The sequence below is a fragment of the Carettochelys insculpta genome, chromosome 15 (assembly GCF_033958435.1).
Source record: "Carettochelys insculpta isolate YL-2023 chromosome 15, ASM3395843v1, whole genome shotgun sequence".
Taxonomy (NCBI): domain Eukaryota; kingdom Metazoa; phylum Chordata; order Testudines; family Carettochelyidae; genus Carettochelys; species Carettochelys insculpta.
In genome coordinates, this window is record NC_134151.1 from 24,063,506 (window position 1) to 24,089,418 (window position 25,913).

The following is a 25,913-nucleotide window of genomic DNA, read 5'->3' on the forward strand; positions in this document are numbered from 1 at the left end:
AAAGGGCGGCACCAGGTAAAAAGGTGGAAGAACAGAGTTTTGCCACATTCCGCCCAGAATAAAAGCCCTGAGTTACTCCATATAGATCATGTGCAGTTACTCTGAGGAAAACAATCTACAAAAATACATTTGATATGTCATGTTTGTAGATTAACACATATCATTTAATTTATGAAAATTTGCTAAAACAACCTGACAGAAAGTTATATGTTAAGATGACACAGGAATTAATTATTGAGTTCATACTCAGCTAATCCATTAATTTAGAAATTATTTTTGCATATTAACTTAATTTAATTAATCAGTCCAGATTACCCTCTCAGATCCAAGTGAAGTGGTGGCCCTCTTTGTAAAGATCACTCTGTGACTCCATCCCACTCACTCCAGACTCTCGAGAGGGCACCTGAATCCAAGAGCCTTGCAGGCTGGATTGGGTGGGCCAGAGTAGTATCACATTATCTTATCCACAACATCTCTATAGGGACAGAAGATGATGTACTATCCTCTGAGCCAATGCTGCTGGAGGTCATGATGTTTTCAAGCTTAGGTCTCTTGTAATTTGCTTAAGAAGTCTGACGTTTTGGATATGTATCAGCTGTTTGTCTTGTTGCACTGAGGTCATACTCCACCTCATCACAGAACTATTTTTCTCCCTCCTGTGAATAGCATAATTTAGGATGACTTTCCCCAACTGTGAAGACAAGCCCTAAATTTGTTTAGAGCTTCTGAGTCAGCAGAAAGGGAGCTCAAGACCAGTCAAGGAGCTGGCTCTTTGCACCCATAGCTATTAATGAATTTATACATTACAAGTTCTTACTTGCTTGGAATGCTACGGAAACAGTACTGGTCAGCAGATTGCTTCATGCTATATTTAATGCCAACAAAATACACAGTTTATTTTTTAATTTCAGAAATGTGTTTAATAAAAGTGTATTTATTTTGTATATAGTGTTAATTTTTAAATTTAACCTTAATAACTTGCACCCATTGCTGCAAGTGCACTGGGGTGCTTTCCCAAAATTTTGCAGTTGTAGAAAAAGGAGAAGTTAAATAATCATGAAGATAACAGCTTTCTCAAGGATACCCTGCTGATCCCTATCACCTTTGAGGAACAGGGTCTTGAACCTAGTTTAAAAAGAGTTTTATGTATCTACACTAAGATCCTGCAATGCCTTTGTTGGCTGCCATGCGATTACTGATTTTTAAATCTTGATTTACCTTCTTGCTATCCATTCTGTTTTGCCACTCTCTGTTTTTTGTTTCAATTTTGTTTTTTCATCACTTCTATTCAGCACTTTTGGTGTAGGGTATAAGAGCTGTTGTTCAGCAGTGCTCCCAATCACAGCTGGGATGAGAGCAAGGAAGGACAGGATTTCCTTCTCTCCTGAAAGAAGCCTCTGGCTCTGGGTCACACCAATCCCCCCAAAACCTGGCTAAAGGAAGCTCTGTCCTATGCCCCTCACTCTCCACTTCCTGTCACCATCGCTCCTCAGCTGCCAGGGAGTGGGGTGTCACTGTACAGAAACTGCTCCCTTGTCTGCTCAACCCCCCTGCATCCAGACCCTCACTGCTGAGTCTTAACCTTGCCTCAAAACCCAGAGCCCCTTTACCAAGCTCTTCACTCCTGAACTCCCACCCCACCTCTCCAAGCCCCAATTCCACAGCACCTGGTTCCCCCCACTGAGTCCACCACAGTCAGACCTGCTGCTGAGCCCTAACCATCCTCACCTGGATCCCTCCTGCAGCTTGCCATTCTTCTTGTTCCTGAACCCAGCCCCAACAAGCCACCATACATCCAGATCTCCCCACATCCAGACCCACCCCTCCCAAGCATCCGCACCGAGGTTGTCTAGCATAGAATCCTCAGACCCCACATGTGGATCCCCGCACAATAAGCCCCTCCACAGCTAGATCCTGTCAGTCTGAGTCTGCCTGTCCCACACCTGGATCAGGGGCGAAGGCTGAGTATGTGTGTGGGACTCTGTCCCTTTTCTTCGCTATCTTGGTTCACTTGGCATGGAGTTATGACTGTGGGGTAGGCTTGGCCTTTGGCCTCTGTCAGAGTTGGGTACAACCTCACTGCCATATCATGTCCAGAGGGGTGGTGGAGTGCTGCAGGATGATCGCCTACTGCTGTACTGGAGCCTTTGCATTTATTTATTCACAAATAAAATATGCAAATTTTTGCATAATTTTAAAATATGATGTGCAGGATTTTTAAAGTTTTTGTGAAAAATTCTTTCAGGAGTGTCTGTATATGTAATGTGCCTTTCACTCCGAGAACTTCTGTGTTGCACTCAGCTGTGAAAGAAAATGCGTAGTGAGAATTTCTTCCTTTTGTGACACCATGAGATGAGAAAAATATGAGGGGAAAAAACTTGGTTTTTAGAAGTCTAGTTTAATTTAATCTGCAGCTACAAATGCTAAAATGCATTATTCATAATCAAATGGTTATTTCACAGTGTCACTATAGAGTAGAGCAAAGGTGCTTCATCAATACAGTTGTATAGCTTAGGGGGTTTTTTTGGGTTTCAATGACGTGTAACTTTAACTCTGTATCTCTTGGATTTGTAAGGCTTGTTTCTAGAATAATTAAAACATTGCTGCAATTTATTTTTACCCCTTAAATTAGTAATAACTTTTAATGTAGCCTTCCTTTAAAAATGAAGTGCTTGTAGTGTTATTGCTTTGATTTTACTATCCATAATTTATATCTTTATAACAGCTAAAAAATTTTAGAGTTATATCTTGGTTCTTGAGGACAAGCAGATCATAGCTTTGGTGCAATACTTCTCTTCTTGCTATGAATACTGTCAGCATTACAGAGAATATAGCTGGTTGTTAGCGTGTGCTACCTGTGTGGGTTTCTCATTGCCCGCTGAGCTGACATAATCTATGTTTTCATTTAAACTTTAAACATCTCAGCTATGCAGTAATAGTGCCTGAAGCCATTTTCTTTCCATTTTGGCACGTAGAGATGAGCAAATAACAATCCTTATATGATAAGTTTTCAGATAGATGGAACTTTTGGACCTAAATAGCTACAGGGCCCTCAAAAATATATTTTATTAATGCAGAGTTTTCTTTGTAATTGAAATGGTTTAGAAGTGTTAAAAGTTAGAAAAGTTTATTGTAAAGTACCGATGACAACTGTATGCTTTTAAGAGACTCTGAATACATTTTGTTAAAAATCAAGCTAAAAGGAAGACCACACTATTCTTTAACACTATTGTAAATTAAGGAGATTGTCTGCATGGCCATTTCTTCATTCCTCTTGTACAGTTTCACTGGAATAGGCTAGCTTCTGTGTTTAAAAAAATGTGTCCCTTCAACTTAATTTATGTGCAGTTTGGACTTGGAGGCTGTTCTTATCATTGATCTAGTGTTCATTAATAATTAATGTTCATCCACAGTGGTAAACAAGGTGACAACTGCTGACCTTTTCGTAATTGACATGTGCTTAGAATTGTTTGGCTCTCTGTTCATTTCTCTTACAGTAGTTCTACTTAATATGAAATGAAATGTTAAATCATTCATAGAGTTGATTAAGTTGCCATTTTTATGTTTGTGCTGGTTTGTGATACTGATGCATTTTAGTCTGTTAAGGAATAAATACTAGTCTGGATAAAGTGCTAAACAGTTCAGCTTTTAAGAGTTTTTCCTCTCTGCAACATAGGTCAATCCAAAAAGCATAGCTATTTGCAAAGGCAGCTTTGTTGGCTAGACGCTTGTAAACTTACTCTATAAATGTGTGTAATTACGGGGTTGTATGAATGATATAAAATTGAAAACTAAAAACAAATTAAAGTTTGCTCAGGTTTTCTCCCATCTCTGTGTAACCTGCAACACTTTGGAGGACATTGGAAAGTGGTCCTTGGGACAATGCTTAGGAAGTACATGTTACTTCATAGGTAATTATTTGTTCATGGACTTAGTACACTAGGGCATAATAAAACAGAGCTCACTTTTACTCTTGGGAGTGACCTCACCGCACATTAAGCAGTACGGGCCTTGTCTGACTTGTAGGAAAGGTGCATCAACCTAGCAAGGCAGAGTGACTTGCTGTGTCAGTTTCAGACTGGGTCTACGTGGACTGTCATTCTATCTGGAATGTCCAGGGGTCCTGGAAGTGATTGCTTCTTGTTTTCTTCCCGTGTGCATGCCTGAAGCAGTAAGATACAATCTAGCACTTTTCTTTTGCCTGTAGAAGGGTTGTGTATCTATATATTGGCTGATTGTCACTTAAAAAGAGAAAAAATCTGCAAATGTGTTTAAGCTTTAGCATTATAGCTTGAGCTTTTCCAACTGTGAAGTGAGGGCTACAATCCATATTGCTGTAATTCAAGGGAAAAAATATAAAAATCCAAGCTGTTTAGCCATAGAAAGCCTGGAAACCTGTGACTAAAATGTGTGCAGCTGAGACTCTCCAAACAGTTTGCACTTGGGCTTAACTCCAAAGCAGCGAATGTGAGCTGCCTGTGCCAGTACTGTGATGTAATATGAAGTGGATTTAACTCTTTATGATACCTGGTCCAAACAGGATATCTGGGGTAAGAGGATGGTTCAAGTCCTATTGCTTAGTTTTGGTGGATAAATATTTCAGCAATTTAATTTTCTTTAAAAGTATCAAGTGACACATGAAAGCTTTAATATTAGTATGAAGAGTTAGCATGTAATGGCTTGACGTTGCTTACCAGAGTGCTTTGTTCTAGGAAGATAATGTTGCTACTGATTGTGGTGTAATCCATCCATCAAAATTACTCCTTGTAACATAAATTGACATGTAGCCTCCCAAAACAAAAAAGTAGTCTGACCACACACCCTTTCAAGGGAAGTATGTGAACTTGATTGTGTTTGATTTGGTGTTTTTGACATTAATCCTAGACCAGGAATGGGCAACTCTTTTTTGTCCTGAGGACCACATTAGGATATGGAGAGCTATGAATGCTCACAACATTGGAATTGGGGTGCAGGAGTGGCTGAGGGCTTTTGGATTTGGGATCTGGACTGAGGAGTTCAAGGTGCAGAGGGGGATTCTGAGTTATGGGAGTGTGCTCTGGGGTAAGGCAGAGGGGTGAGGGCTTCAGCTGGGGGTGCAGCTCTGGAGTGGGTTAGGGATGAGAGTTTTGTGGTTGGGACCAAGGGGTTTGGAGGATGAGAGCGGGACTGGGACTGGGACTGGGGCAGGAGGTTGAGGCATTGCAGAAGGGGTTTCGAGGGGATCTGGGGCAGGCAGGGTTTCAAGCTCAAGGCTGTGTTTTACCTCCGAAAGCAGTTCCTGAAAGCAGCAGCACGTCCTCCTGCCTGGTGCTTGCCCACCTGCCCCTCTGTACATCCCCATCTTCAAACATTGCCCCTTCAGCTTCCATTGGCTGTAATTCCCAGCCAATGGGAGCTGAGGGATTGGGGCAGGGCATAAAGCCCTCTTGGAGCCATATGGAGCAGGAAAAGCCCCCAACCCTGACATCCAGTGAGAGCTCGAGGGCCAGATTAAAATGGCTGGTGGGCTGGGTGAGATCCCTTGGCCACAGTTTGTCCTCTTCTTTCCTAGACCTTTCCTAGCAGTTTACCATTATAGCTTACTCAAGGATTGTAATGGGATGATGATCTAGCTTCAGAAAAGGGAATTAGTAATCTGAGAAGATTTCTTCCCTTATCTGATAAACAAAGGATGTTTGCAGTGGTCTCATACAGCTTGAAACTCCCAAATCTGGCATTCTCTTGTCCAGCAACATCTGTGGTATGGATCTTCCAAGACCAGTGAATCCTGGGGCTTGGGAGGATGAGGGGCCAGCCAGACCAGTGGCAGCAGACCAGGGCAGAGCCGCCACAGCTGGTCTGGTGGAAAAGGGGTGATCAGCAGCAGCCAAGGAACCTGGGCCTGGGAGCTGCAGTGAGACACCCTTGCTCCAGGCTGGGAGCAGTGGCCAGGGCTGGCTGGGTGAGAAGCTGCGGCCAAACCTGGATGGAATGTCCTGGGCTGGGGAGTGACAGCTCAAGGCAGCTCATCTCCGGGGCTGGGCAGGAAGCTGCATCTTGGGGAAGTTGCTGTCTGGGCTGGGCAGAAAGCTGCAACTTGGTCCGGGCAGGAAGCTGAGGCCTGGGGAAGTTGTGGCTGGAAGGGGTGGTGCGGGTGCGGGGGCTGGGGCCAAGAGCCAGTGGTTGGGGTGCCTGCAGGGGGTGGGCTTGTTGGGGAGCCATGGGTGACAGTGGGTGGGAAGCTCAGGAGCAAGGGATGGAGACCAGCAAGGGGCACAGAATTGACCACCCCTGGTCTGGCAAAATCCCTGGTCCAGGACCATTCAGGAACTGAGGGTGCTGGACCAAGGAGGTTGAACCTGTACTAATGGAACACAGATCTGCAATAGCTGTGCACTAAATGCTTAATCTTCAACAAGGGAGATTCAGGCTAAATATTAGGGAGAGCCCTCTAACTTTAAATGCAGTTAACGTGTGGAATAGGCTTCGAAGAAAGATCATGGAATCCCCATCAGATGAGGTTTTTTCCAAACACATGAAGCAAATGAGTCATGCGTGGTCTAAGTTTACTTAGTCCGTGCTTCAGCACAAGGGTCTGGGCCAGATGCTTTAGATTCATAGATTTGAAGGCCAGAATTGACTACAGGTTGAACCTTTATCAACCAGCACCATCAGAACCAGACCAGTGCTTGATGACAGAATTTGCCGGACTGTGGGAGGTTAATAATGTCTAGCACTTTACCAACACATCAACTGCCAACTATATTCTTAAACGTTTAGGTGTAAATTAGAGCTAAATAACAGCACAGAACACTAAGAGCCAGTACTGGTGACTAAACAAACTTTATGGAACCATGGGAAACTTGACCACACCCATGATAAGTGGTTGTCTGGTTAACTAACATCATGCTGGATTATGGATGTTGCCAGACGAAAGAGTGCCAGACTAGAGGGTCAACCTGTACTACAGTCTTTGAGTATCTACTTGTGCATAGCACAGTTACAGCATTTTACCCAGTGATTCCTGCTTCAAGATCCATGGCTTTTGGATGAGCTAGAGAAGTTCTTCTAGAAAGACATCCAGCCTTAATTTAAAGACTCCAGGTAATAGAGAAATCCCACATCATTAGGTAAGTTATTAAAATAGTCAGGTACTCTCTTTAAAAATTCTTTTCAACATTTACCTTTTTTGTGCTTCTCTCAACTTGAAGCATTGGAAACACATGTAACTGGTTCATTTTTCTTTGTTGTTGGTCTCATTCTGTGGCTTTCATGAACTAAAGCAATGTGTAGTGTAAGTTTGTTCAGTGGTGGGACCAGGCCACATCTCTTCTTGTTTGGGGCATTACCTAGCTCTTACCTGGCCCTTCAAAATTATACAAGAGCCGCTGTATTAAAAACTAGCGTAGGGCCATAGTCCTTTTCTCAGACTCTGAGTAACGTGTAACAATGTATTTTGGAGCATTGTGTGGAAATATGGTAAAACATCCTTCTATTCAATTTAATAAAAAAAATTAATGTAAGTGTTACCATATTACGTGGTTGCTCCTCCCCTCTACTATGGAATTCTCCCTGATGGACTCCATGTTAGAAAAGTAACTGAGGGGTAGTTGTGTACACTCCTAGATAGCTACAAGGAAGACCGAGAGGGTGCATATGCATATTGATTTGGGTACTGAATTACCTCAACACGTGAAGTGTCAGGGATCATTGCCAATGTTGTAGGAAAAGAGCCAAAAGTGACTTTTTTGCAGCAGCTTCAGACTCAGCCAGCATAGGGATATTGGCCCATTTTTCCCCAGAAGAGAGGCAGGATTATATAGTTCTACTCCAGTTCAAGAAAAGCCCTTTTTACCTATACCAGGTGGAGCTGCACCTACCCTCGCACCCACTGCAGTACTTAAATACCAGCTTTTGGCATGATTGCCCGGTGAGTGTTAACGCTAGTTCCACCTTTCCTGGCAAGGGGGCAAAGGCAAGGGTGCCATAGCAGGATGTTCCCCTCGCTGCCAGATATGCCCTAAGTAGTTGTGAGGTTTGTCCTTCTTTTTTTTTTTTTTTCAGTCTGTCCCAGTTCTGGATCTGGGTTTATCTGTCAGGATCAGGATCTTGGTTTATTTGGGGCAAACAGAAAATGGGACTTAAGCTATGATGTTGCAATTCATTATGCAGGTGTGCTGCAGATGTCCTGAACAGATACTCTGCAGGGAAGGGATATAGTTATCCGATAGAATGCATAGGTGAAGGACTTCAAGGAGTGAAAATGAGGGGGCTGGGTCCCTTGAGATTGGAAGGTAGGGAACCAATTCCCCTCCTTTATAGCCCCCCGCCTTTAACCTTCATTTTGTGAGGTGGGGAGTGGCAAAGTCACAGCAGTGGTTGGCTGGAGACTATGATGGGTAAAGGGGACAACAGCTCACTCTCTCATCCCCCAGTATATGTACAATGATTATGGAATTATCTTTACCATACACTTTTCTCCCAGGTACACCCATACATCTAGCAATAAAGTTGCAATCTGATAAACCCATTTCTAGTATCTCCAGCTCTTCTTCCAACAGTCAAACAATTGAAATTGTGCTCTGGTTCCAAAGCTGAGCTTGTGCAATAGCTCTAATATCTAGATCAGCAGTTCTCAAACTGTGCGTCAGGATCCCATGGTGGGTCATACCCCTTTTAATGGAATTACCAGGGATAGCTTATATTTGCTGGCACCTGATGCTGAAGCCTGAGTCCCACCACACAGCACCAAAGCTTGAGGCTTTCAACCCTGAGTGGCAGGCTCAAGTTGCAGGCCCACTGCCCATTAGGCATTACAGTTGTTCTTTGGCCTCACAGCCCAGAGTGGTGGGGTTTGAGCTTTGCTTCTCTCATCTGGGAATGTAGGGGTTGGATGAGCTAGGGCTTTGGCACCCCCTCCTGAGGTTGTGAAGTAATTTTTTATCAGAAGGCGTCCACGGTACAATGAAGTTTTGAGAACCTCTGATGTAAACTTCTAGCAGCACTTTATCTATGAAGTACACTGCCTCACATTGACAGACTTGCCAGAACCTGACTAGAGTTGAGAAACTTTGTTGTTGCCCTAAACATCAGGGGTGTAATGTGTACTAACCACACTATATGAATTGTGAAATAGATTGTTCAGATAACTTGAGTTCAACCAGCAACATAAAAGATTGCAGTGGTTGTATATTCCACTTGAACAGTTTTCTCTCATTTATAACTGTACATACTGTGATGGAGTGGGGGGAGTGCCTGTGTGAGTCAGGCTAGATGTGAGAGGCAAGCATGACCCTGGGGCTACAACTGGCAGGTAACACTTCTGCCCTGAACAGAGAGGAGGGAGGAGCTGAGTGGGGTTTTTGAATCGGTGGGCGGCAGTTAGAGGCTAGGGAAAGAGGAGCTGGAAGGCAGCCAGCCTAAGGAGGGGGAAAGCTGCACCCCTCGGGCTCCTCTCCCCAGGATGGGTTGAAAGGACTGTCTCTGACTGCTGTACTGTCGCTTCTGTGAGAAACTGGGCATCTGTTGCCTAATAAACCTTCTGTTGTACCTGCTGAGTGAGAGTCACTCCTGCCAGCGGACGGGGTGCAGTGCAGAGGGACCCCTGAACCCCATCACACTGGTGTCAGGAGTGGGATGCACTGCACCCACGGATGAGCTCCCAGCAGTGGCTCACTGAGCGGAAGAGAAGGAAGGAGCATCACAAGAGCCAGAGGGGGAACAGAGCAATTCCCGCAGCTGCTGCTGGTGAGTGGATACCCCGGGAGACAGCGGGGAGATGGATTATACCCGACTCCTAAAGGCAGAGCTAGCGGGGCTGTGCAGAGAGAGGGGCCTGACCGTGGGGAAGGCGACCAAGGCCCAGCTGATTGCCCAGCTGGAAGAGAGTGACCGATCTGGGGGGAGCAGAGCCTGTCCCGGGAGAGAATGGCCGGTCAGCCTCGGGAAGCATTTCGGATTCTCCGACAGGAGCGGGGGCTCGACGCCGTCAGACACACACAGTGCCCGCCAGGTCACGCTCAGCTAGCCGTGGTCCATCGCGGGCAGAGTCCCCCGCAGCAGAGCTGCGACGGCTGGAGCTCGAGGTGAGATTAAAGGAACTGGAAGCCCAGGAACGGCAGAGGGAACGTGCGCGGTAGGAAAGGGAAAGAGAGCGTGAGCACGAGCGCCAGGAATGGGAAAGAGAGCGTGAACAGGAGCGCCAGCTACAAGAGAGACAGTGGGAGGAGAAGCGGGAGGGGAGAGCGCGAGAGCGGGAGTATGAGCGGGCCATGGCAGAGGTGAGACGCCAAGAGGCCCCAGCTGCGGTAAGCGGGGAGAGGGCCAGACGGCTCGGGGTGGCCAGTCACTTGGAGACGCGCGTGCTGGCCCAGTGTCAGGACCCAGGGGACATGGATGAGTTCCTTACTGCCTTTGAGCGAGCCTGTGAGTTGCATGAGGTTCCCCCAGCTGAGTGGCTCCGGCACCTCACCCCCTTGCTGGGCCAGAAGGCCGCAGCGGTGCTCAGCCAGCTGGAGGGGCTACAGCCTGGGGACTATGAACGGTTCAAACAGGCCCTGCTGCATAAGTTCGGGCTGCCTCCGGAGATGTACAAGAAGAAGTTCCAGGAGGCGCAGAAGAGGCCAGAGGAAACCCATGTAGATACTACCGCCCTCCTGAGGCAATACTACCAGAAGTGGGTGTTTGGAATGGGAGCCCAGTCCATAGAGGACCTGATCGAGCTGGCGGTCCTGGAGCGATTCTACAAGATGTGCTCACCTGACCTGAGGGTGTGGCTGGTGGACCGGAGGCCAGGGGATTCACACAATGCAGGGAAACTGGCAGATGACTTCACAAACAGCCGGGCCAGGTTTGAAAGTGAGCCCCACAAAGAGAGGGAGTCCCAGAGGGAGAGGGAGTCCCGGAGGGACCGAGAATCTCAGAGAGACCGGTTCCTGACCGTACGACAGAGGGGACCACCTCTTGGGCGAGCCCAGGAAAGAGAGGCCAGCCACCCACCCCCCAGAGAGCCAAGCAGAGCCTGGACAGAGCAACCAGCCTGAGGGACACAACAAGACCCAGGCTGTTATCGCTGTGGGCGAAAGGGGCATAGAGCAGCCCAGTGCCCCAAGCTCCCAGACAGGTCGAGCAGGCCGGGGGGTCATGGAGTCAACTGGGTGGAGTCCCAGAAGCCAGAGGGGCTGGCGGCCAAGGTGGGTGGTGCTGACAGTGGGCACTCGGATTGGGCCAAGTCTGCCCCACAGACCAGCTCCTCAGGGGGACCAAATGCTCAGAGGTCAGTTTACAGAGTGGGGGCGGCACTACTTCTGTGGCTCAAGCGTCTCAAACACCTCGAGGTAGACGGGAAAAAGGTCACAGGGTTCTGGGACACAGGTGCTGACGTGATGCTGGCCCGACCCGGGGTGGTGGCACCAGGCCGCATGATACCCAGTTCCCACCTGACAATAACAGGAATTGATGGGACCCTTTTCAAGGTGCCCATGACGAGGGTGCACCTGAAATGGGGGAACAAGGAAGGCCCCAAGGAAGTGGGCGTGCACAGCCATTTGCCGGCGGATGTACTGATGGGGGCTGACCTGGAGAACTGGCCAGGTGAACGCCCTCGTGCCCTGGTCCTGACCCATAGCCAAAGAAAACGGGGGTGCGTTCCCCAGATTCAGGGGTACAGGCCCAGCCAAAGCCACAGGGGCCAACCCTGAGAGAAAGGGGGCCCCCAAAAACCAGATCTCACAGGCCAGGGGTGCTGGAGCCAGGCAGGGAGGGGGAAGTAGCATCTGCCCCTGCCCCAGCGGAAGCGTTCCGGGCAGAGCAGCAGAGAGACTCCTCCTTGCAGAAGCTGAGGGAACTGGCCAGTCTCAGCCCAGCTCCACAGCTGGGGGAGGGCTGCAGGGAGAGATTCCTGTGGGAAAAGGGATTCCTGTACCGGGAATGGGCTCCCAGACACAAAGCGGAGCCATGGAAGGTACAGAGGCAACTGGTCGTCCCCAAAAGTACCAGCGCAGGTTGCTGTACCTAGCCCATGATATCCCGCTCGCAGGACACCAGGGGATCCACCGCACCAGGAGAAGGTTGTTACAGAACTTTTTTTGGCCTGGGATCTTTGCAGCTGTCCATCTATCTTGCCTGTCCTGCGATCCCTGCCAGAGGGTGGGGAAGACCCGGGACAAGGGGAAGGCTGCCCTGAGGCCACTGCCCATCATAGAGGAGCCTTTCCAGAAAGTGGCTATGGACATAGTGGGACCCTTCAGCAAGGCAGCGCGTTCGGGGAAGAAATATATTTTGGTGGTGGTAGATTTTGCCACGCGATACCCGGAAGCAGTGGCCTTGACCTCTGTCGACGCTGACACCATGGCGGATGCACTGCTGTCCATTTTCAGCAGAGTGGGGTTCCCCAAGGAGGTCCTCACAGATCAGGGGTCCAACTTCATGTTGGCCCTGCTGCCAAGCTTGTGGGACAAGTGTGGGGTCCGGCACACCTGGGCCACAGCCTACCACCCGCAGACCAATGGGCTGGTGGAGAGGTTCAATGGGACTCTCAAGCAGATGCTGAGAACCTTCATGAATCAATACCCCCATGACTGGGACATGTACTTACCCCACCTGCTGTTTGCATACAGGGAGGTACCCCAGGAATCCACGGGGTTCTCCCCATTTGAGCTGCTGTATGGAAGGAGGGTACAGGGACCCTTGGATTTGCTCAGAGAAGAGTGGGAGGGGACGGCCTCTCCTGAAGGGGAGTCAGTGGTACAGTATGTACTGACCTTCCGGGAAAAACTCACTGAGCTCATGGGCCTGGCCAGGGAGAACCTCTCCATGGACCAAAGGAAGCAAAAGGTCTGGTATGACCATAATGCCAGGGCCCGAGCCTATGCCACCGGGGACCAAGTGATGGTCCTTGTACCTGTGCGGCAGAACAAGCTGCAAGCGGCCTGGGATGGGCCCTTCAAGGTCGTCAAACAGCTAAATGACGTGAACTATGTGGTGGAACCGTCGAACCAGGCCCACAGCCACCGCATCTATCATGTGAACATGATGAAACCTTACTGGGACAGAGAGAACTTGGTGCTGGCTGTGTGCAGACACTGGGAGGGGCAGGGGGATGATCCCTTGGTGGATTTGCTCACAAGGACTGGAGCCGGCTCCTTGCTGGAGTCTATTCCCCTCTCAGACCAGCTGACCCCTGCCCAGCAGACGGAGATCAAGGAGGTGCTGCATTCACACCAACAGCTGTTCTCGGACAGACCTGGACGCACTGACCTAGCTGTCCACCGAATAGAGACAGGCACCCACGGCCCTATCAAGTGTGTGCCATTCAGAGCCACAGGGAAGACGGCTCAGGACATAGAGCGGGAGGTTAAAGACATGCTGGCTCTGGGGGTGATCCAACCCTCCTCCAGCCTCTGGGCCTCTCCCGTGGTGTTAGTCCCTAAAAAAGATGGGTCTGTTCAGTTTTGTGTGGACTATCGCAAGCTTAACGCCATCACTGTATCGGACGCCTACCCCATGCCCAGGCCTGATGACCTTTTAGACAAGCTAGGGGGAGCCCATTACCTCACCACCATAGACCTCACCAAGGGGTACTGGCAAGTGCCATTAGACCAAGATGCCTGGCTCAAGTCGGCTTTCTCACCCCTGTGGGGCTCTACGAGTTCCTGGTCCTGCCCTTCGGCCTCAAGGGGGCACCCGCTACCTTCCAGCGTCTGGTGGACCAGCTACTGAAAGGGATGGAGAGCTTTGCCCTGGCTTACATGGACGACATTTGCATCGTCAGCCAGATGTGAGAGGACCATGTGTCCCAGGTCAAGCAGATGCTGGACCGACTCCAGAAGGCTGTTCTGACTATCAAGGCAGGGAAGTGCAAGGTGGGAATGGCTGAGGTGACCTACCTGGGCCACAAGGTGGGCGGCGGCTGCTTAAAGCCAGAGCCAGCTAAAGTGGAGGCTGTCAGAGATTGGCCAGCACCCCAGACTAAGAAGCAGGTCCAGGCCTTCATTGGGATGGTGGGGTACTACCGGCGGTTTGTGCCCCACTTTAGCTCCATCGCAGCCCCCCTCACGGAGCTGTGTAAAAAGGGAAAGCCTGACAAGGTGGTCTGGACCGAGCAGTGCCAAGAGGCCCTCGGCGCACTGAAGGAGGCTCTGGTCAAGGCCCCAGTGCTGGCAAATCCAGACTTCAACAAACCCTTCCTGGTGTTCACCGTTGCCTCAGACATGGGGCTGGGGGCTGTGCTAATGCAGGTGAATGACAAAGGGGAGAAACACCCCATCGTGTACGTGAGTAAGAAGCTGCTGCCCAGGGAGCAGAACTACGCAGCCATAGAGAAGGAATGTCTGGCCATGGTGTGGGGGCTGGGGAAGCTGCAGCCGTACCTGTTTGGATGGCGTTTCACCGTGTACACCGATCACTCACCCCTGACCTGGCTGCATCACATGAAAGGGGTCAACGCCAAGCTCCTGCGGTGGAGTCTGCTCCTGCAGGACTACGACATGGAAGTGGTCCATGTGAAGGGGAACAACACCATAGCTGATGCCCTGTCACGCAGGGAGGGCCCTGAACTTCCCCAGGTCGCTGGCTAAGTGACCCCGCTCAGTTCGGTCTGGAAGCGGGGAGAGATGTGATGGAGTCGGGGGAGTGCCTGTGTGAGTCAGGCTGGATGTGAGAGGCAAGGATGACCCTGGGGCTACAACTGGCAGGTAACACCTCTGCCCTGAACAAAGAGGAGGGAGGAGCTGAGCGGGGTTTTTGAATCGGTGGGCGGCAGTTAGAGGCTAGGGAGAGAGGAGCTGGAAGGCAGCCAGCCTAAGGAGGGGGAAAGCTACACCCCAGAGGGGCACCCCTCGGGGTCCTCTCCCCAGGACGGGTTGAAAGGACTGTCTCTGACTGCTGTACTGTCGCTTCTGTGAGAAATTGGGCATCTGTTGCCTAATAAACCTTCTGTTGTACCTGCTGAGTGAGAGTCACTCCTGCCAGCGGACGGGGTGCAGTGCAGAGGGACCCCTGAACCCCATCACACATACAAAGATAGATAAAGTATGGTGCAAAATACTAATTTTGTTTTCATAAAATCTGGGAGGACTGTATGTGCTGTCACTCATGAACTGTAGTCATCCTGGTTTATGAAAATAATACTTCTGTCTGTGTGTGTATGCTTTTTATATAAAATATAAAAATATATGCATATCCTAGATATTTATACCAATCTTTCTGCACAAGTAAATTGTGTTATAATATCTTTCCTTAAGTAGTCAAGTGGTAAAACATGTTGTCATCATAACTTCTAGCTCATAATTATTAGTCAGAGGGCAATTTTTCATTTTTGTGGTGTAAGTTGATCAGGAGAGTAAGTTTGTCTTAAACTGTGGAATCTGTTTAGAAATTGAATCTACTGCTGATTTTCTTTTCCACAGGCCACAGAAAGTGATATGGGAGATGTTGATTTAACAGGTCTCCCAGAAGCACCTGTGGACTCTGAAGATGAAGAAGAAGAAGATGAAGATATTGACAGAACTTCAGATCCATTACTCGGGCGAGATGTTGTAAGAGAGTGCCTGGAAAAAGAACCTGCAGATAAAACAGATGATGACATTGGTGAGAAAGATCTTGATATGATCTGTATTATAACTTTAGTAATAAAGATGTGGAAGTACATAATTAACAAAATACATAGCCACCTAACCATGGATGGTGCCTTTTAGAGATTTTTTTCAACCTCTATTACCAAAGAATTTACATATTAAACTAAACTATTATTCTTTTATATTTATTATGAGAAAGTGAGAATTTGAAAATATCAGCTGATAAATAGTTTAGCAATTACAGTTTTCTAGTGGGGGAAGAAAACTAATTCTAACTACCAGAGTTGGCAAATCTGTTTTGAATTTTTTTGGCTGGGATGATATTTTCACAGTATAGAGCGGGGGTGGGCAAGATACGGCCCATGGGCCAGCTCTGGTCTACCAAACATTTTAATCTAGCCAGTGGGCCCACCCCTGCTTTCATAATGGCTTTTTGCTACCCTCTTCAGGAAAATCCTCCCAGCTCTTAATGCTGGAAACTGGGTAATGGGAGCTGAGAGATTTTCCTGGGGGATGAAGGGGGATACAGCACAATTTCTCAGCTCCCATGGACTGGTTTTGGGCTAGTAGGCCCAAGAGATTTTCCCCTGTCTAGCACAGGGAGCTTTGTGGAACAGTCAGTGGGCTGGGACTGCTGGCAGGAAGAGAAGCCATCCATCCAAGAATGCTGCTGGTCAGGAGCTGCTTAGGTAAACACCTCCTGAGCCCAAAGCCTGCCTCTGCCACCATATCCCAATACCCTCCCAGACCCTGTGCACATTCCTGCACCCAAGTACCCTGCCCAAGGTCGCAAACCTCTCATTCACCTAAACTCCTTCTCAGATTGCACACTCTCTCCTGAATCCCAGTCTCCTACCTTGAGCTCCCTTCTCACCCCCAGCCTCTATCCTAGACCCCGAACCACCTCTGTAGAAAAGTGTAGCGCTTGACCACTTACTAAAATCTTGGAGTGTCCCCCCCCATCAGAAATTATTGCCCACCCCAATAGAGAGAGAGATTTTAATTCCAAGGAGTTTGAGTAAAAAAATCCCAAAACTGCAAGTGATAGGCTAAAATTGGCATTAGTTTAACACTAAAATAAAAGTTGATTATTTTTCTGAACACAAAAAAATGATTTCATGTTTTTGATATTATCTGGCTTATTATCATCATTTAGCATGACTATGTCATAACTTTTCTAAAAGCTTGAAGTTCAAGTGCTTTTACACTTAGCTAGATTGATGCCATAATAGTCAATCAGAGCACAATCAAGACTGAAAAGCCAGGTTCCTTTTATTAATGTCGATTGTAAAATGCATGCGGTACTCATTTAGCCACAGGAACTAATAGTGATTGAAATACCACTGAGCAATTCCTTCAGTGAGTTTAACTTTGAGGTTTAATATACCTGCAGGGGGCATGGTACCTTAGAGGCACTGGCCTTGCAGTCTGTATATCAACGTTTCCTTTATCTAATAGAGCAATTACTGGAATTTATGCATCAACTCCCAGCCTTTGCAAACATGACCATGTCTGTAAGAAGAGAGCTTTGCTCAGTTATGATATTTGAAGTGGTAGAGCAAGCAGGAGCCATCATACTTGAAGATGGACAAGAAGTAAGTTCTAATACATAACATAATTTAAGCATTATATGCTATTGAAACTCAGGACTTAAATATAGTCAAATCTAGACATACAATAGCATTAAATAATTTGTATGTATACAAAGTATAATCTGGTATATTGCTATTTATTTTTGTACTATTTATCTAATGGTTAAGAGCTATTTTACAAAAAATGTATTTATAATATCGTAAAAGAACAGGTCATTTATGTCAGTAGAAAAACAAAATTCTCTGACCAAGAAATATCCCTTTTCTGAAGTAATCTCTTTAAAAATGTTTTTTTGATCTTGTGCTATTGTTAGCTGTTGGCAAAACTCAGGTCTCTTCTTATGCAGATTTGAGTTTCTGGTGGTTATAGTTTAATGCCCGTGTTAAAAAAATATATATATAGTATCACAACACAGGTTTCTTTGTCAAAAGGATAGCAACAGGACATGAAAATATTTGGGAATTATTAGCAGTTGGTAGATTGTGACACTGGAAATAAACGTTCTTGTTTTGTCTTATCCTTCATTTAGTGCTGTAAATCAATGGACAGTCAACAGTAGTCTTTTGCATATTGTAATGAAGAAAATATTGCAATACTATAATGAAAGTTTATTTATTTACCACATGGGCAAATACTCCTGGGAGATAAAAATTAAATAATCTTTCTTATTCAAACTTGCTGAAACACTCACACTTTTTAAAAAATTTATTCTAGCTTGATTCTTGGTATGTTATTTTAAATGGCATGGTGGAAATCAGCCATCCAGATGGGAAAACTGAAAATCTATGTATGGGCAATAGTTTTGGTATTACTCCTTCTCTGGACAAACAGTACATGAATGGAGTGGTTAGGACCAAAGTAGACGACTGTCAGGTAAGATTATACTTAAGCATAATTTTCTCACATTTTAAGTGTCTACTTTAAAAAAAATCTGGCTTCATGTAACTTAGGGATCTTTATTCTGGGAATAAAATAAAGGAAGTTGGTACTTTATGGTGGGGGTGAGGCACTTGGAAGGGTGGGCCCTCTGGTAAGTTAGGGCTTGTCTAAACCGTGCTTCGGACTGCACTAGATTCTAGTGCACACTAGCATGTCATGCTCTAACTGGCCTGTGAGTTCTAGTGGCATGCATTAAAAGTAAGATTGCCATCAGTCCCTTATTAAAAGGGGACAAAATTGGGAGCTGCTACAAAAAAACAGCAATAAATAACCGTGGTGAGTTGTGGTGGTGGTGGTGATTATTGATGATAATATTTGAAGGGGTTGCCAAGAAAACAGTCCCTTGTGTTTGAAATACATTGATGATAATCCTCATTAAAAGTTCCCTCATGCATGTTACAAGGCTACTTTAACATACACTAGGGAGCTGTTGGTGTGTGCCAGCCGGGGCGACACAGGACAGTTAGGCTGTGTCTATGCAGCAGAGCTATTTTGGGATACCTCAGTGTCCCGAAATACCTGCTTCATGTCTTTGAAATGCGCCCGTTATTACAAACTATTTTTCTGAAATAGTGGGTGCACTATTTCAGTATCACTGTAGTCTTCATTGCAGGAGGAGTAACAGATGCTTCGAAATAGCACTTTATAAATAACCTATGTCGGACTGCACTCAAAATAAGTTACGTAGCGCAAATTGCATAGCTTATTTCGTGTTCAGGCTGTCGTGTAGACAGAACTTAGTGCCCAAGAAGCTAATGGGCACCAGAATTTGCACTCTTTTAATGCGCACTAAAACACCATATAGATGAACCCTTAGTCATCAGTTCTCCCTTTTTATTTTAGAATAACTTTCTTATATATTACTGTCATCTGAGAAACAGGAACTTCTGTGTTGTGCTGAAATGGCTATTTACCCATTAAGGTCATGGTATTTTAAACACACACAAATATTCTGAGAACAGTTAAACAGAAAATATTCATTTCCACTTTTTATATGCTAAGTTCTCTTTTAAGGTCTGTCTGTGCACAGTAACGTCTTAGTACTGTATGAGGGATTATCAATTTAACCTGGACTCTGTTTGTAATTTAATATCTACGGGAACTGGATAGGAGAGGACTGGACTGATGTCAAATGATATGCTATCACCATTACACTATATTTGCCCAAGTTTAGTGCGTGGAGATGTCTTTATGTACTACAGATTTATTAATTGTCCCCATATTCTTCTGGGTCAGTTTGTTTGTATAGCCCAGCAGGATTACTGGCGGATTTTGAACCATGTGGAAAAGAACACTCATAAAGTTGAAGAAGAAGGAGAAATTGTTATGGTGAAGGAGCACAGAGAGCTGGATCGCAGTGGAACCAGGAAAGGGCACATAGTTATTAAGGTGATTTTCTTCACTTAAAATTCAATCAATTACTAAAAATGTCAATTTGTCAGAAACTACGACAGGAACCTGGAATAGGTGTTCAGATTTGTCTATTCTCAAACAGTACAACAGAGAGGTGATTGAAAACGACTTTTATTTTATAAAAATACAAAATCTACTTCCTATTAATCAAGCAGAATCTATTCAGTACAGATTTTCTGGTTTTATGTTAGAAACCACTAGTTAGTGTCTTTACATATACTAATCTGTGTTGTGTTGGATTAGAAGAGGGATTTTAAAGCAAACTGAAAATGAACAGAATGTTTTGTTGTGTGCCAACCAAATGCTATTGTAAATGCAAAGATAGTGCACAGTCTCACAAAATGCACAGGAAGATTGAAATAGGTGAATATAACCACATTTTTTCCTAAGATTTTATCACTCAGTGTAATTTTGGGGTGGGGGGAAAGTTCGCTATGTGTGGTTCAAAGCCTGGATATGGTTAGCAGAGTGACTTCCTGAAAGACCTTTGCACTTCTATTTTTAAGGCAACACCTGACCGACTCATCATGCATTTAATAGAAGAACATTCTATTGTGGACCCAACTTATATAGAAGATTTCCTTTTAACATACAGGACATTTCTATCAAGCCCATTGGAAGTTGGGGATAAACTCCTGGAGTGGTTTAGAGTGGACAGCCTCAGGGATAAGGTTGGTGTCAAATGAACAGATAAGCTTTTGTAGTGAAAGTGTTCTCAATCTTTAATCCCCTTTTGAGGTGCTGATAAAGTCTGATAGTCCATGCTAACCTAAAAATGAATGTTTTTACAGTAGTGTATTTCAGTATCATAAAAAGTATTCTTCATAGTTGCACACATTAGATTTAATTCTAAATTTTGGGTATGCCAGCCTATATAGTTTCTAAGATGTGAAATTATTACACTGTATCTGAAATCTAAGCCAAGACCTATTGTTCACAAATTTCACATAGAACAAATTATATCAGCTGTATCTTGTTGTAGTCTGGGTACAGTCAACCCCTCAGAAGACTTTTTTTTGCCAGCAATTCAAGGAAATTAAGTGTCCATGATTTCTGGGAATATGACTGTTGCTTTCATGACACCATTGAACATATCCATTGTTTTCTTTGAAAATAGCTTTTCAAGGCATCAAGCACATTTGTTTTAAGCAGTTATTTACAAACATTGTACATGAAGTTAACTGTCATGACAGAAGAAGTGTTGTAGATGGTGGAACTGAAGAAAGTACATTACTTTTGTTTATGCAAGTAACTGAAGTTCTCTGTGAATATGCATTGTGCACATAAAATAAAACCAGTATGTTCTGGTGGTTTTTATTTTCAGCCTGTTATGTGAAAAAGATGGCATAATGTTCTTACCTGATATTTTTCATATGTACTAGAGTCTAACCTCAACAAAATCTGTTGACCAGTGAAAGTTCTAGTATTTAAAATTACAGATTTTTTTGTGTGCTTTTCAACTATATTTCATGTTGTTGCTCTTCATCCTTTCTGAGATGTATTTTAACAATTAGTCTTTTTATAAAAAGTTAAAAATGTCCATAGAGAACATCTGGAATAACTGCCACATGATTTTAGTAGTCTGTCTGAGAGCACAATTCCATAGTGTGACAGAATGTATTCCTGTGTCCATGTCCCACACAATGTTGTAGTAGTCTTTTATATAAAGTATGCCTTTTGAGAGAGCATTTGAAATTCATAGTTTGCTGATCAGAAATGTTGTGGCAAAATGCATGTAGCAATGTTGTTATACGCGAAGTTATGAACGTAAGCTGAGGTTCATAACTAAAAAGCCTGTTTTCCAGGGAAACCTGGGAATGGCCAAACCAGTTCCTCAAAGACAAAGGACAAGCTGATGCTTCAGCTGTGTTTAAACAAGACTGATGAGCCACTGTATGCAAAGTGGCTAATTTTTTTGGTAGGAAAGGGTATGAAGCAAATAATCTACATCTTAACACACAAACAGCATGGAATTTCTTTCCATACAGGTTGCAGTGGTGGTCAGAGCTACAGGCCCCTTTGAATTGCTGCAGCGGCATGGCTTGGGGTATATGTGCTTGTCCTGGAGTTGCGAGGTGGGGGCAGCCATGCTGTCCTGGTGGTGTTGAGGGTTGACTGCTCATGGCTCCGCCTTTCCACTCTTGGCCCCGTCCCTTCTGGGCGTGGAGCCAGGCTAGTCTCCCACGTTGCTCCAGGGCCTGTGGCAGGTGTCAACGTCACTGTTCAGGAAAGTCCATTTGGGATGACAAAATACGTGGATAATATTTCCATCGATTAAATAACAGGTGTATAGAGATTTGTATTTGGGCTGGGCAGTATAAAGCAAATATTTCAGTGCAAAAATCTGGAAAATGGAGCTCATTGTGATCACTCAAGCTAGTAGTAACAGCCTAGGTGTTACTGGCTGCAGTATACATGCAGACATAACTGGAGTGGTCTTCCATGCCAGAGGCTTTTTATGAGAAATCCAGGCTGGAAGCTACAGTAGCAAAGCATTGTAAAGGGCACCCAGGCTAGAAAGTAGGGATGACACAGCTACTCAGCAGTCTATGTTGTACCCTGCATTTGTCACACATGTCAAGAACTTTCAAGAATTTTCTTTTCTGTTTGTAAGGAAAAGAGTGGCAAAAATGGGCTGCATTTGATACAGATACTAAAACCAACTTTAGTGGTGTGGAGGGGCCTGGATTGGATAACATTTTTGTCACTCTGAAATTTAAGCCCTTTTGTGTACAGCAACTTTTTTGTGGACTTGCAAAGAAAGAAAACTGTCTCAGCAAATAAAATAGGAAGTAATTTATTTTAAGAGAAAAGAAACTGTTGTAATAGCTGAGCACTTTTGTTTAATATAGATTTGAGTAATTGACAGGCTGACTATGGTTGCACAATAATTCTATATCATAGTCAACTGCATTGTAATAAAATGGAGGTAAAAGTTCTCAGGATGTAATGTCTTATCATTACTATATTTTTCCTTGAAGTTATGCTTAAAGAAATGACTGATTATTCACAGGGGAAATTGGAAAAGTTAAGAGTTTTTATTTTGTTTTTTTGTTTTGTTTTGTTTTTTTTCTTTCTTGATCAGTTTAATTGTGCAGTAGAGGCAAGTTACTTGGGAATAGTTTAAAACCAATAAAAGTGACCTCTGCTTTTGGTTTACTTCTCTAAAAAGCCTCTAACATTAATGCAGAAAATGATATGTCAGACTTAATCCCCCGTAAACAAATGGGTTTACAATGTGCAGTCTCTTCTTTCCTTACTACTAACTACAAAATCAGTTAGTCCAAAAACACTCTCATGTTTATTTTGTTTCTGAAGGTCACCAGAGTGGTCTTACTGTGGGTAAACAATCATTTCAATGATTTTGAAGGAGATCCTGCTATGACACGATTTCTGGAGGAATTTGAAAAAAACTTGGAGGATACGGTAGGACTAAAAACTATCTTAATATCAGGCTTTCCATCTGTGATTTAAATATTTTTAAAAAGACCTTGCACTAGAAGAAAACAGTCTATTTAGCGTGAGTTGTACATATGTCTGTACTGAATCAAACTCTAAAATGGCATAGACTACTCATTTTCATTTCTTGACAATATTTCAAGAAAGAAAAAAGTATTATTTGATAAGAATTGGATGCTTAAATTCATAGTCTTTTCTTGAATGTGCTTTTCAATTCTTCCCATTTGGGATGAAGAAATATTTCATTCCTTTGTGTGTCATCTTATTTACAGAAAATGAAGGGTCACCTCAGGTTGTTGAACATTGCCTGTGCTGCCAAGGCAAAGTGGAGACAAATTACTCTGCAAAAGCCATCCAGAGACTCGCCACTCTATTTCTGTCTACTTGGAGGAAGTGAAAAAGGTTTTGGCATTTTTGTAGAGACAGTAGAAGCAGGCAGCAAAGCAGCAGAAGCTGGACTTAAGCGTGGTGATCAGGTAAAAACATGCATGAAATTATTCATATGTCAGATGTAATTTTAATAAAAATACCTCCTGTTTCAACTAAGTATAATTAATGCCAGAGAACATTTCTCTGAAATATAAGACTTAAGTATTATTAATTTTCTCACTATATTTAGGAAACTCTGCAGTAATTTAGGGACTTGTGGATTGCACCTGCAGTTGTCCTCTCTAGTTTTACACAAACACTTTTTCTGGTTTGATATATGAAAAACCAGAAGTATCTTAATCATGGTTTGTTTTAGGAAAAACTGTTAAAAGAGGTTATAATGGGGTGTAGTCATCTCTCTGAGCCTTCTCTTCATTTGAGCTATTAAAAGTTTTTAGTTTGTCTTTTGGGTGCAACAAAGTCTAGGCTAATTGCCCAGTGGCTCATGAGGCCCATCCTCTAATCCGGATCCCAGCCCATGGTCCTATATATAGTAGCTGTCAACTATGTCCCTTTAAATAAACTGCTGCTGCTGCTATAATTGCCCGGCTGCTTACCAGTGACTGCAGCACACTCCCAATAGCAGGCCCAGAGCACCATATCCATGTTCCTCCTGCTCTAGCAAGGAACTCAGCTCAGTCTGGTCCTGGCTGTTTTATTTCTTGTTAACTAGCCCACTGATTGACTACTTGCTGCACAACAACTTTAGGCAGCTTTGGGGACCTCTCTACTTTCCTTTTCTGGCTTGGGATGTGGCAGAGTCACAAGGCCTCACGCAGAGAGCCTAAAGGCCGAGTCCATCCTGCCACGGGTATACTTTAAGCCTTCAAAATGAGTTTATAAGCCTGTTTAGTTGAGGTGAGGACAGATCCTTAGCTGAAGTAAATTGTCAGAGAGTTTATACCAGCTGAGTCTGACTCATGGTTTGCATGGTGGTTCAGCACTCTCTGACCACAAATCTCAACTGATGGGATGAAGCTTTTTGTTACGAAAATATCAGACTTGTGGTAGAAATTAAACTGAGGCAACGGGAGCTGCAAGATTGTGTTTGGGGCAGGAGCAGTGCACGAAGACTCGCCTCCCATAGCTGGCGTGCAGTGTTCCGAGAAGCAAGTGGCCCTCACAGTCAGCTGCATTGAGCAACGCGCAGGGGTGGGCAAGGCAGGAAGCCTGTCTGAAGGAGCTGCTGGGCTGCTGGTCAGATAATAGCCTCCCAGCCAGAGCCTGCACCTGGGATGTCATGCCCTTTTCCCCCCAACCCTCTGCTGCCCTTACATCCCTGCCCCAAGTAACCCAAAACCCCTGCACCCATACTCCTGCACCCCAATGCCCTGTCCCAGGTCACCACCCCCTCCTAGATCTTGCACTCCTTCCTGAACCCCTCCACTGAGTCAGGATCCTCTCCTGCACCGATACCTTCTCCCTGAAGCTGCATCTCAATCCACTACCAGCTGCCCTAGGTCACAATCCAAATCCCTGCACCCCCTCCTGCATACCTGCCCCAGGTCACAAACCCCTTCTAGAGGTTTCACCCCCTTCATTTATCCCTCCTCCAGGTCAGAATCCTCTCTTGCATCTAGATCCCATATCTGCTCCTGAACCCTGTATCCCCTCGCTAGCCCCAGTCCTCTGCTCCAGGTCACAGACTTTCACCATACTCCTTCCTAGACCTGTCACCCCCTTCCTGCTGCAAACCCCTACCCTGAAGTGCCCTCTGCACCCAATCTCCACCCCAGACCCTGTATCTTCTCCGTTAATATCATGGAAGAGTGCGGCCCTTAACCACTTATTCTTGGAGTGCCCCAGCACCAAAAGTTATTGCCCACCCTGTCATAGGACATACTTGTATTTAAATTGCAGCAGCTAATTTATGAATATATGAAGTAATGTTTGTTTACATAATGCCACTCTGATGCACAACAGTATTGTAACTTCTGAAGCGTTTGTTGTACCTGTTAAAATAATAACCCGTTGTAAATGTAGAGAGATGGAAAGCCTTTTGTGACACTTCATCTAAAAATCTGGGGTTTTTTTCTGTTTTTTTTCCTGTTTCTTCTTAAAGATAATGGAAGTAAATGGACAGAACTTTGAGAACATTACATTTGTAAAAGCTGTTGAAATCTTGAGGAACAATACTCATCTTTCCATTACTGTGAAAACAAACATTTTTGGTGAGTAGACTCGCATAGTTAATGCACGTTACATGTGAGAAAGGAGACAAAGGTCCCTATCCTGAGGTCTTCCAGGCCACATCAGCTTCCATACGATAGCTCATGAGGCCCCATGGAGTCATTCTACGAGCTGATGGTTACCAGTGCACAGAGGTCATGTCCTTCTTTAAAAACTGAGTACTTCCCCTATGCCAGGGAGTGCATGTGAGGTGGTGTAGTGGGGACATTGCCACGTGGGAATTTCTCATGAGACCATTTAAGCAGTTTTATTAGGTCTTCGTGGAAAGGGGCTGAAATGGGGCCAGTAATCTGGCCCAAAGTTTATGAACCAGTAACTCTTTCATTCACAAATCTT

The 25,913-nt window shown here is 45.0% G+C and overlaps 1 protein-coding gene across 4 annotated transcripts in view; it reads left to right on the forward strand.

Annotated features, from left to right (window-relative positions):
- The window catches only part of RAPGEF6 (Rap guanine nucleotide exchange factor 6), a 230,631-nt gene that overhangs the window by 148,446 nt on the left and 56,272 nt on the right, over positions 1-25,913 (forward strand). For all 4 annotated transcript variants that reach the window (XM_075009312.1, XM_075009315.1, XM_075009314.1 and 1 more), the window contains 8 exons: positions 15,387-15,567; positions 17,013-17,149; positions 17,862-18,020; positions 19,323-19,475; positions 20,006-20,170; positions 22,818-22,925; positions 23,231-23,434; positions 25,450-25,558. In XM_075009312.1, coding sequence (XP_074865413.1) covers positions 15,387-15,567; positions 17,013-17,149; positions 17,862-18,020; positions 19,323-19,475; positions 20,006-20,170; positions 22,818-22,925; positions 23,231-23,434; positions 25,450-25,558 — 1,216 coding nt within the window. The remainder of the gene's footprint in view (positions 1-15,386; positions 15,568-17,012; positions 17,150-17,861; positions 18,021-19,322; positions 19,476-20,005; positions 20,171-22,817; positions 22,926-23,230; positions 23,435-25,449; positions 25,559-25,913) is intronic.